General features: G+C 43.8%; 1 protein-coding gene across 2 annotated transcripts in view; it reads right to left on the bottom strand.

Annotated features, from left to right (window-relative positions):
• The window catches only part of RBM46 (RNA binding motif protein 46), a 108,884-nt gene extending 97,562 nt beyond the window's left edge, over positions 1-11,322 (bottom strand). Inside the window, exons 1-2 of one of the 2 annotated variants that reach the window (XM_069744109.1) lie at positions 11,164-11,322; positions 10,454-10,921 (exon numbers count right to left, since the gene is read on the bottom strand). In XM_069744109.1, coding sequence (XP_069600210.1) covers positions 10,454-10,921; positions 11,164-11,314 — 619 coding nt within the window. In that variant the 5' untranslated portion in view covers positions 11,315-11,322. The remainder of the gene's footprint in view (positions 1-10,453; positions 10,922-11,163) is intronic. The other variant, XM_069744108.1, reaches the window with a different exon arrangement.
• Between the last annotated feature and the right edge of the window lie 827 nt (positions 11,323-12,149).

Below are 12,149 nucleotides of genomic sequence, written 5' to 3'. Positions count from 1 at the left end.
ACCTGTGTTAATGGATCAATCACTAAAACGATGTTCGCTGCTCCTTTTAAGGCAGGACTGCAATGATGCTGAAATGTGTTTTGGGGGTTAAAGTTCATTTTCTGGGCAAATATTGACTTTGCGAGTACAGTAATTGCTGTTAAGCTGATCATTCTGACATTCAGGAGTATATGCAAATTGCCATTAGAAAAAATGAAGCAGTAGACTTTGGAAAAATTAATATTTGTCTCATTCTCAAAACTTTTGGCCATGACTGTATGCAACAACTTCCGGGTCGTCCGACGCCTACAGGGTAACTAATCACTGCGCAAGTGTGTGGCGTCTTACGTCAGCGCCTCACCTGAAACGCAAATGCGCTTCAGCTCGCGCATGCTCCGTACATCTTACGGAGTCTGTGACGAGTGTCTCACTTGAAGCGCAAATGCGTCTCAAAATGCGCATGCCTCGTTCGTCTAAGAAGTACGTAATGAATGACGACGCAAGCACTACTACATAATCTGTCCGCGCCTGAAACATAACGCCCTATGGAACGCTAATACGTTCCACACAACGCATGCGCCCAAGCGCTACCAAAGCAGCGCACTTTTATGCAATTATGTAAAACTACCCAGAAACGCTGAAGCGCAAAAGCGCTAAATACAATGCCAGCGTTAGAGAAAATACAGGGCAGACACCGCTGCTACTTTCAGAGCAATAAGATGAAATAAAATAAAATAATTAGTTAACCCATTAGGAAGACACAAGCAAAAATTGGACAAAAAACAACATTATCAATAGATCCTCCTTTTCTGTCAATATTCCAGGATAGAATTGTCTTAACCCTCCGTCACATACAACTGATCTGACAGGCGCTTCTCTTTTACTTTCATTTCTCCTTCCTCACCAGATTGTGAGGAAACCCCCTCCCTCCAGGTAGTCTCCTGTCTCTTGAAGGTCTGTGAAACCTGATATCACAGTTGGATTTCAGAGCTTCAGGGGAGAGGATATAGCTGCACAGATCTCTCAGGCTCATTGTATGTGAATACGTCACATTCAGTAAGGTTGGTATTTTATGTTTTTATTCATCACAATAGTTTATTTAGCTTGTTTTATGAATGTATAGCACAAAATGTGAGGATATTTCATAGAAATAAGGGAGATTTTATAAAAGAAAGTGTGCTGCTCAGGCATATACAGTAGTTCCCTAACATATTCCTTCTCTTGCTTCAGATTATCTGCTGAAATGGAGAGGAAAATGTACAATTTATCCAAACAACTTGATGTTGAGGAAGTAACAAACATGCTGTTAGATGATAAGAGACCTCACACTGAATGAGGATTTAGGAGAGGAAAGTGAGATTGATTCTCATGATGAGGTGGAAGAATGTGTCCTGGATTCTGAAACAGAGCAAGATGGTGACAGTGGTGAGGATGAAGAAGTTGGATCATATTATATTGAAAAAGATAAAAATACTAAATGGAACAAGAAGCCATTCCAGAAAAAACGTAGGGAACCTTTAAACATTATTACTCACCTTCCTGCAGTAATAGGAACTGCACGTAATGCAAAAACTGCAGTTGAATGCTGGAACAGTATATTTACAGATGACATTCTGGACTCTATTGTCACATATACCAACCAATATATAGACATTATAAAGGACAAGTACATCTGCAACAGAACCATCAAGCCCACAGATGAAATAGAACTGCGTGCTTTTTTTGGATTACTGTACCTTGCAGGAGCTTATAGGGCAAATAGACAAAGTTTGGAGGAACTTTGGGGTAAAGATGGGGATGGAGTTGAAAAATGTAGCCTTGTTATGTCCATAAACAGATTCAAGATTCTAATTCGTTGCCTTCGGTTTGACGACAGAACTACCCGAACCGAACGCAAAACACATGACCGACTTGCTCCAATTCGTGATATATTTCAAAGATTTGTTGTAAACTGTAAACAAAGTTATTACCCTGGAGAGAATCTCACTATTGACGAAATGCTCCCTGGTTTTCGTGGTAGATGTGCCTTTCGTCAATATATTCCATCAAAGCCAAACAAATATGGAATAAAAATTTATGCCCTTGTTGATGCCAGTAAGACCTACACTTACAACCTGGAAGTTTATGCAGGAAAACAACCAGAAGGTCCTTACTGTGTGAGCAACAAACCCATTGATGTTGTAAAAAGACTAGCTGAACCCTTATTTGGATCGGGTCGCAATATTACAGCTGACAATTGGTTTACAAGTTGTGATCTGATTGATTATCTGAAAATTCAGAAGCTGTCATATGTGGGAACTGTAAGAAAAAACAAAAGGGAATTGCCGCCACAGTTTGTAAGTGTGAAAGAGAGACAACAGTACAGCAGTATGTTTGCATTCCATAATGGAAAGGCTTTAGTTTCCTATGTACCACATGCCAAAAAAATCGTACTTCTTCTATCAACACTTCATGATGATGCTGCCATCGATCCTGGGACTGGGGCAGAAAAAAAACCGGAGATAATTACATTTTACAATGCCACCAAAGGGGGTGTGGATACAGCAGATCAGATGTGCGCCACTTTCAACGTCAGCAGAAACATCAAACGCTGGCCAATGGTCATATTTTTTGCTATGTTGAATTTGGGTGGTATAAATTCACAAGTAATTTATCTTGAAAACAAGCTTGAACCACTCCGTAGACGATTGTATCTGAAAAAATTGGCCCATGAACTAGTACTTGGAGAGCTACGCAGGAGAAGCGTGAAAACAATCGGTATCCCCTCTCGCCTTCAAGTTCAGCTCAAAAGGTTCCACCCAGAAGATGATGGTGAAAAGTCACCATCTGCACCACCTCACAAAAGAAGGAGATGCACCACCTGCCAAACGGAAAGCGGAACCAGAAGGCTTTCAAATTATGAATGTCTCAAATGTCATAAAGCAATTTGCCTGACACATGCAAAAATGGTGTGTAATTCTTGCGATTTGCTCTGCAAGTGTGACTTTTCTGGGGAAACCTCAGCATCTACTTCTGATTGAATATGTTTTTAATAGTACTTAAGGTACCTTAAAATTAAGTTTGTATTCAAAAATTTTCTTTGTACATTTTTTTGAGAGAGTCGAACTGGGGACTATTTGGCGGGAGTTTTGAAAAGTTTGTATTTCATAGTTATTAGTTTTATGTTAAGTAAATGGTTTTTTTTTGCAACTGATTATGTGTAGTCTCTTTTATTACATCCCTATGAAGGTCACTGATCACTTTTAGAGCACTGAAATTGCAAACATTAGATATTATAGGTATTTTTCCAGCAGGCGCCTGACAGGCACATTGTATGTGAACTCGTTAGTCCGTTAGTGACGGAGGGTTAAAAACAGACCCTTTTTACTTACCTAAAGTAGGTACCAAATTCCACAGATCTCAAGAAATCTTCCTTCCTTCTATAGTAACCCCGCAAATCAGGAAGAGGGGGAAAAACGGTAATTAGACCTACCGGTAATTGTATTTCCAGGAATCCATCCTGACAGCACCATTGGAATACATCCTTCTTACCCTCAGTGGGACAGGAACAACAAGCGGTTAAATAGGCCCTCCCCAATCCACCCACCAGTGATTTTCCAAGTACCACATCTGGATGGATGCAAAAAAGAGTTTTTTCAACAAATATATACCAATGTTACATCACATTAGTTTATTAATACAAATTTGCAGTGGGAGGGAACTAGTAGTGCTGTCAGGATGGATTCCTGGAAATACAATTACCGGTAGGTCTAATTACCGTTTTCCAGTTCACTACCTGACAGCACCATTGGAGGAATACCAAAGAATGGAAACCTAGGGAGGGACTACTGCATGTAATACTTTTCTACCAAAGGCTAATTGCCCTGATGAGACATCTAGTTTATAGTGTCTGGCAAAAGTAGAAAGACTAGTCCAAGTCGCAGCCCTACATATCTGCTCTGCTGATGCTCCCCCTTTCTCTGCCCATGATGTAGCAATAGCACGGGTCGAGTGGGCTCTAAGGATATCTGGGGGATCCTTCCCCTGGGCTGTACACGCTAGGTTTACAGTATTCTTAATCCACCTAGCAATGGTTGACTTCGATGCCTTACAACTTTTATTTGGTCCCCCATACTGTATGAACAGGTTTGTGTCTCGTCTCCAACCTTCAGTCGCCCCTAGGTATTTCAGAACGTTCTCTCTAGCATCAAGGTTATGATAGACCCCTTCTTTCGTGTTTCTAGGGTGTCGGCAGAATGAGGGAAGAATTACTTATTGGTTTATGTTTGTAGAGGAGACTACCTTGGGGAGAAAGCCTGGATTAAGTCTTAAGACTATTCTGTCATCAAAGATCCAGAGATACGGATCCTGTATGGATAGAGCCTGCATTTCCCTCAATCGCTTAGCTGAAGTGATGGCCACTAGAAAGGCTGTTTTAAAAGAGAGATTGGCTATGTCCATGTCCTTTGATAGTGAATATGGGGATCTGCAGAGTGCATTAAGGACCAAATTCAGGTCCCAAGGAGAAGACTATTTCCTAACAAGAGGTCTCATTCTTTGTATGGCTCTAACAAATTTTGCTATCCAAGGATGGGAAGCTAATGATGAGTTAAAAAACACACTAAAGGCCGCAATCTGTACTTTTAAAGTACTAGGCCGGAAGCCTTTTTTTAAATCCAAGTTGTAAAAAGACTAGGATTTTAGGAATGTCTGGTTTTGAGGTATCTATAGGAATCTCTCCTAGGAAGAAACAAAATCGCTTCCAGATCTTGCTATAGATCGCTGAAGTCACCAGTTTCCTGCTTGCCTGGAGTGTGGTGATAACCTCTTCTGACAGGCCTCTGGAACTTAAGAGTCAGGCGTTCAGGATCCAGGCAGAGCGCTGTAGTGAATCCGGATTGCTGTGTAACACTGGACCTTGGCACAGAAGGTCCTGCCTCTTCGGTAGGATAGGTGTTTCTGTCGTCATTCTGGATAGAAGAGAAAACCAGCTCCTCTTGGGCCAAAATGGAACCACCAGGATTACGGTTGCTCTTTCCTCCTGTATCTTCCTGAGTGTTCTCGGGATCAGTGGCAGGGGTGGAAAAGCGTACAGAAGACCTTCTCCCCAATGTTGAGACAGTGCGTCGACTCCCGCTGATCCCTCTAGAGGATTAAGAGAGAAAAATGCTCTGGCCTTTGCATTTGATCTGGTGGCAAAGAGATCCACTAGATCCCCCACCGCTGGCACAGATTGCTGAACACTTCTGGATTCAATTCCCATTCTCTGGGATCTACTATCGTTCTGCTTAGAAAATCTGCTACCTGGTTTTTGGCACCCTCCAGGTGAACTGCTGAGATAGACCTGAATTGAAAATCTGGTCAGCCAAGTGCTGTAGAGATGGATGTCTTGCGCCTCCCTGGTGCCTTAGAAATGCCACTGCTGTTACGTTGTCGGACAGAATCCTCACGTGTCTGTCTTTGACCTGAGACTGGGCCTGGTAGAGTACTTTCCAAATTGCATACAGTTCTCTGAAGTTTGATGACTTGGCCGACACTTCTGGACTTCACTTCCCTTGGTAGTATGTCCTTCATATGTGTCCGCCCCATCCGCACTGACTTGCGTCTGTGGTAACGGTGACACAGGGATAGAGGATCCATGGAACTCCCACCTTCAGGTTTTCCGGGAGGGTCCACCAGGTTAGGGACTTCTTTACCAAAGGAGAAAGAATCATCTTCTTCTCCAGAGAATTTTGCCTTCTGTTCCAAGATTTCAGGATTTGCTTCTGTAACCCCCGTGAGTGAAATTGGCTCCATTTCACACAGGGAATACAGGCCGTCAGTAAACCTAAGACTCTCATTGATTCCCTTATAGAGGGAGTGCTTTTCCTGAACCGGTATATGTTCTTGATTAACGACTTCTCTTTCCCTTGGTAGAAAAGATGTTCTGGTATTGGAATCTAATATGACCCCCAAAAATTTTATTCTGGAATTTGGAACTAGGCATGACTTTTCCCAATTCACAATCCACCCCAGATCTTGTAAAATGGAGAGTGTGAAGTCGCGGTCGATCTTGAGAAGTTTCTCTGACCTCGCGATTATCAAAAAGTCGTCTAGGTATGGTACTATGGCAATACCTTGATTCCTTAGATAGGCGACTACTTCTGACATTAGTTTGATAAATATCCTTGGGGCCGAGGCTAGGCCGAAGGGGAGACTCTTGAACTGAAAGTGATAAACTACCGCTCGGTTCGTCACGGCGAATCTCAGGAATTTCTGGTAACAAGCGTGTATTGGGACATGGTAGTATGCACTCTTTAGATCCAAGGAGCACATCACCATGTCCTTGTCTATGAGAGGTATTGTGGACTTTATAGACTCCATCCTGAATCTCCTGTACCTTATCCACTTGTTCAGGGGTTTCAGATTTATAATCGTCCGGGAGTCTCCCGATGGATTTTTTTATTGAAAATGGGTGTGAATAATGGCCCTTGTCTCTCTCTGAGATGGGTACTGGGATGATTACTTCTATTTCTAACAACTCCTGGATGTCTGGCCACATAGGAGAGTTTAAGAGGGGAGAAGATTTGGTTACTACGAACCTTTCTGGAGGAGGACTGGTGAATTCTAATTTGTAACCATGAGCAATCACCTGCAGAATCCAACGGTTTTTGGATATTTTCTGCCAACTCCCCAGAAACCTTTTGTAATCGACCTCCCACTCTGATGTCACTTATTCGGTTTCCTGAACCTGAACCCTGGAAGATGGAGTCTCTACCTTTTCCACCTTTGGGATAGGACCATCTCCCAGGCTTCTCTTTCCCCCTGTAGTCTGTCTTCTGACTAGGCCGGGATCTACGAAAGGGCTGGTGTGTTTTAGCATTTTCCTCAGGGAACCCTTTCTTTTTGTCTGAGGCTTTTTCTAATATGTCGTCTAGAATAGGCCCAAACACTTTACCCCCTGAAAACGGAATCCCACAAAGTTTATTCTTTGAGTGAATTTCGCCTGACCAAGTCTTTAGCCAGATTACTCTTCTGGTTGCATTGGATAAAGATTTGCTTCTGGCGGCGAATCGTACAGATTCCGCTGAAGCGTCCGCCATGAAACCTGTTGCCAGTTTTAGTAATGGTAGGGATTTGAGGATAACATCTCTAGACGTTTTAGCCCTGAGATGTTCTTCCAGGTCATCCATCCATAAATGCATGGACCGGGCTACCGAGGTTGCTGCTATATTAGCATGTATTATTGCAGCCGAGGATTCCCAAGTTCTCCTCAACAGTCCATCTGCTTTGCGATCCATCGGATCCTTCAACGCGGAGGAGTCTTCAAACGGAATCGCCGTCTTCTTTGCCACTTTTGCTAATGGCACATCTATCTTAGGAACTTCATCCCAAACCTTTATATCATCTGGATTATAAGGTAAACGGAGTCTAAAGTCTCTAGGTACAACTAGCCTTTTCTCCGCCTCCTGCCATTCCTCTAATATCATAGAACGGATATGATTATTAACCGGGAAAACTTTCGTGAGTTGAGCATGCAGACCGCCAAACATCTCCTCTTGGATTGAGGTTTCCTCCTGAGTGTCCTGTAACTGCATGGTGTTACGTACTGCATGTAGGAGTTCATCCGTATCTGCTGCCGAGAAGAGGTATTTCTTTCCTCTTCCTAATGGTTCTTCCCTTTCTTCCTGATCTAACCCCTCCATATCTTCTTGGTCAGAAGAAGGGCTGGACTCCCTCGGTCTTTTCCGCGATGCTTGCAGTTCTGTCTGGCTGGTCTGGGGAAGATTCAGGCTCGAGATGGATGCTTGAACCTCCTGACGTATCATTGCTCTCATATTAGTTAATAATGAGGTCTGTTCTTCGCCAACGATTTTAGATGTGCATGATTTGCAGAGCGGTTTCCGCCAGTTCTCAGGAAATCTAGCTGCGCAAATAGGACATTTATTCTTCCCAGCCGCGGGGTTGGGAGGCTCTCCCTAAAATATACAGAGATCACCGATTAGGGGGGGTAGGGAATAGGCAGGAAGCATTGTAGCATGGCTTTGAATAGCCTACTCACTTGCCCCTGTGACAGCTCTGGCCCCTCAGGTCTGGCGGATTCCTCCATTATAGAGGTACAATAGCTGCGTGCTCCTTATCAGGATGACCGGCGGCACATAAATCCACATACCCCCTTTTATATTGTTCTTTACCGCGTCCCACGCGGTCTGACCGTGCTGGAAGGCCTCTCCTGCGGCTGGCACCGTCGCTGGCATCCCTCTGTCCAGTGCTTGTCGCAACCGGAAGTGATGCAGCCGTCGTCCGGAAGTGACGCGGCCGCCGGTCCTGGAGCCAGTAGCGGCTGCCGCGCTGAGAGCGCTTGCCGGGAATGGACGCGGCCGCATGCTGGGATCGGCCGCCGTGTTGGAGATGTCCCCCGCATACACCCCCCAGCAAACAGGCGCCCGGACTGAGAGCCCCCAGTATGGAGGAACAGATCCGACCCCAGGAGCAGCGCTACACTGGGGAGGCTGAGGGACCCCGCCCCCCCATCGCAGGTATCAGATGCAGATATCTTGCGGCAGGGAAGGGAAAGGATGGGCCCCCCGATCCCCACCATCTGCACAGCACCGTCGGAGGATAAGCTTGCCGTTCCTATCCACAGTGGGACAGGTAAAACACTGGTGGGTGGAGTGGGGAGGGTCCTTTTAACCGCTTGTTGTTCCTGTCCCACTGAGGGTAAGAAGGACGTCTTCCAATGGTGCTGTCAGGTGCTGAACTGGAAAATACCATACACTAGATGTGAAGGGCTATAATAGCTTACTTAGACAGAACTAGCCCCTGGAGGAAGAGCAGGGCTCTCTTTGTTTCCTTCCAGGGCCAAAAGAAAGGATCTGGAGTCACGAAAGGTACATTATCCCGGTGGATTCGGGATGCAATATGCCTGGCTTATTCATCAAAAGGGGAGAATCCACCTGAGATCGTAAAGGCACACTCCACCCGGGCGATAGCATCATCCTGGGCTGAAAGAGCGGAGATCCCAATAGAACTGATATGTTAAGGCCGCAACTTGGTCTTCTAATACTACCTTTTATAGTCATTATAGATTGAACTTGTCCTCCTCCACTGACTTATCTTTCAGTAGATCAGTTCTTAACACAGTGATCCTTCCCAAATGATTATCTCTGAAAGTCTCTCAAGTGGGTGCTGTCGTAGCAAAGAGAAAAAACCGCATTACTTACCGGTAATACTCTTTTATAAAGCCACGACAGTACCCCTTCACTTCCCTCCCTAATAAGTTATTTTGCATAAGAGCACTGATAAGGGTGAATAGTTCTTTAGTTACTCATACTTAAGTTAACTAAATTTAAATAACAATATTGGATTGCCTACTAAAACTGGTGGGCGGTTCCTCTCATTCTCTGTAACCCAACTGTGGGAACGAGGGGGACCGCCCCTTTTATCTCTCCATAGGGTTTCCTGTTCCTAGGGGCGGATCCCCTCTCTCAAGTGGGTGCTGTCGTGGCTCTATAAAAAAGTATTACCGATAAGTAATCCGGTTTTTCCCATGTACTGTATTTTACAACTGGAAGGAGCTGATTGCTCCGTCTTGTCACATGCTCCTCCACAAGCAGCCACTGTATGGACAGAAGTGAAAATTGGTTTATGAGGAAAATTGCACAAACGATAAAGTGGCCGGCCTTTGAAGGTAGATGCAGAAACTTTAATCCCAGTACAGGGTCACTTACTGGGTAACCCAAAAGAACATGGTCGCTTACTACAAAAGAACATGGTTAAACCCTCTAATGCAGCTCTTAAATGGTGCAATAAAAACCTGATGAACCTTCTGATCTCTCAGAAGCTAAAATTTACATTATAAAATACTGTCCTACAAATGATGTGGCCGAGTCATGATAACTACTGTTTAAGAACATGACATCAAAGCCGCATGCAGTTTCACAACAAGTATAGGCAAAGACCATGGGGCTGATTCATCAAGACTGACATACTGTACACTCGCGCTACGCAAGACTGGTTGGATTAGAAGGCAGAAAATTAATTCGAAGGTACACGCCACTTAAAGAATGAAGCACATCTTCTGAGTGGCATACACATCTTCTGAGTGGCATGCACCTCAACATTTCTGGCATACAAAACGTCAGCACATTTTTTATGAATTTGAAGGGAGTTTCAGGCCATGTCCCCATCTCGCCTCCTCTCCAGGTCCGCCAAGTTTGGCATAGTCGATTTACACTGTGTTGAAAACGTGAAGTCGCAACATTTTTGCATACCTAGCTGTTGTGCAAAAATTTAACAACTTTTCAAAGCTTGTACAACATTTTCCTGACATAAAAGCTTTGCTGAATCTGCCATATTTTATATGATTCACTTGTACTTGCCATCAAACCAGAGGTCAAAGAAAACCTTGTGGCTTTTCATTTGCTTTTATGAGACGTGCTGCAATTAATGCAGCGCAGTCACATTTTGTAGCCATACCATTTATTGCATATGGGTCACAGAAGAAAGTAATTACCTGGAATCAGTTTCCTTCTGGCCATGGCAGCCGCTCTGTGAGATTCAAACTCTACAAAGGCAAAGCCTCGGTTTTTGGTTTTGTCAGTGGCACTTGGGTACACAATGACATCCACTACTCCTTCTGTAACTTTCTTCATTTCTTCCAATATTTCCTCTTTCTTCTTTTCCTTTGGAATGGCACCTATAAAGAGTCTGCAGTTGTCCAAACTAACACAGACTCCGATGAACTTGCCAGGACGAATCTCATAATTATTCAGCATTCGAATAGCCAACAAGGCTTCGTCTTTATTTGTATACATAACAAAAGCATAACCTCGATTTTCGCCACTAAATTCCATCATTAGCCTAAATTCATAGATTTTTCCAGCTCTTTCAAATACAGGGACAAGTTCGTCTTCATACATGTCACGGGGAATTTTCCCAACAAACACTTCACAGCCCCGTGGTGGAGGAGGGCCTTCCCAACCTAAAATACAAAGTAAATCTCAAATTGTAATTCTAAACACCAGAATGAACTACAAACGATATTAATTTCTATGTTTTTGTCATACCATGTTGATAACCAGTATTTTTTTTATGGGTACTTGCTCTTTACACATCTACAACATATCCACAGGATATGCTAGAAAGATTAAATGTAAATGGAGATCTCTCCATCTGGTGAACTATGTACAAGTGTAGATTTAGGGAGACAGCCAACACTTATACCTGGAGGAGGACCACCAAACTTGCGCTGTCCATTCTCTTGTACTATATGGTATCCTGTCTTTTCCATTAATGCAAGCAATGCAGCTTCATTCTGCGTCTCGCTGTTAATAATTCCACATCCATTAAGAATATCTAAGTATTCTTCACTCATGGTTGCAAACTCATCTAGGAAAGAGGAAAACTATTAATATACTGGAACGTATGAAGATAAGGAAACACACATGCTTATTAGTGATGAGCGAATATACTTGTTACTCGAGATTTCCCAAGCACAATCAGGTGTCCTCCGAGTATTTTTTAGTGCTCGGAGATTGTTTTCCTCACCTCAGCTGAATGATTTACATCTGTTAGCCAGCATAAGTACATGTGGGGATTCCCTAGCAACCAGGCAACCCCCACATGTACTTATGCTGGCTAGCATATGTAAATCATTCAGCTGTGGCGCTGAAAACTAAATCTCCGAGCACTAAAAAATACTCGGTCATCCGAGTGTGCTCGGGAAATCTCGAGTAACGAGTAAATTTGCTGATCACTAAGGCTAGGTTCACACTTGTGTTGAGCAGTCCGTTCAACAAATCCGTTAAACGGACTGCACTAACGCAAGTGCCAACTTTGGCACTGCGATAGCGCAGATGGAGCATCTGCTAGCTCTGCGCTAGCAGTGCGCTACTAGTGACGGACCCGGAAACGCTGCAGCCCGCGTCTCGGGTCCGTCACTCAATGACGGCACATTGCTAGCGCACGCCCATTGTGGGCGTGCGCTAGCGATGCGTTCGCCATTGCCAGTAATGGCGGCGTTAATGGACTACGTTACACCGCGTTATGCCGCGGTGTAACGTAGTCCGTTAAACGGGTTCACACAACTCAGTTGGAACCCAGCCTTATGCTTATCATAAACATACAAACAAAAGCGTATTTTTAACAAGAACTATGAAAATCTTTATTTATACATTATAAAATACACACCGTATTTTCCGGCGTATAAG

Source organism: Ranitomeya imitator, chromosome 1, assembly GCF_032444005.1.
Source record: "Ranitomeya imitator isolate aRanImi1 chromosome 1, aRanImi1.pri, whole genome shotgun sequence".
Taxonomy (NCBI): Eukaryota; Metazoa; Chordata; class Amphibia; order Anura; family Dendrobatidae; genus Ranitomeya; species Ranitomeya imitator.
The sequence above is the reverse complement of the archived record's forward strand: the minus strand, read 5'-3'. Positions and strand labels throughout refer to the sequence as shown.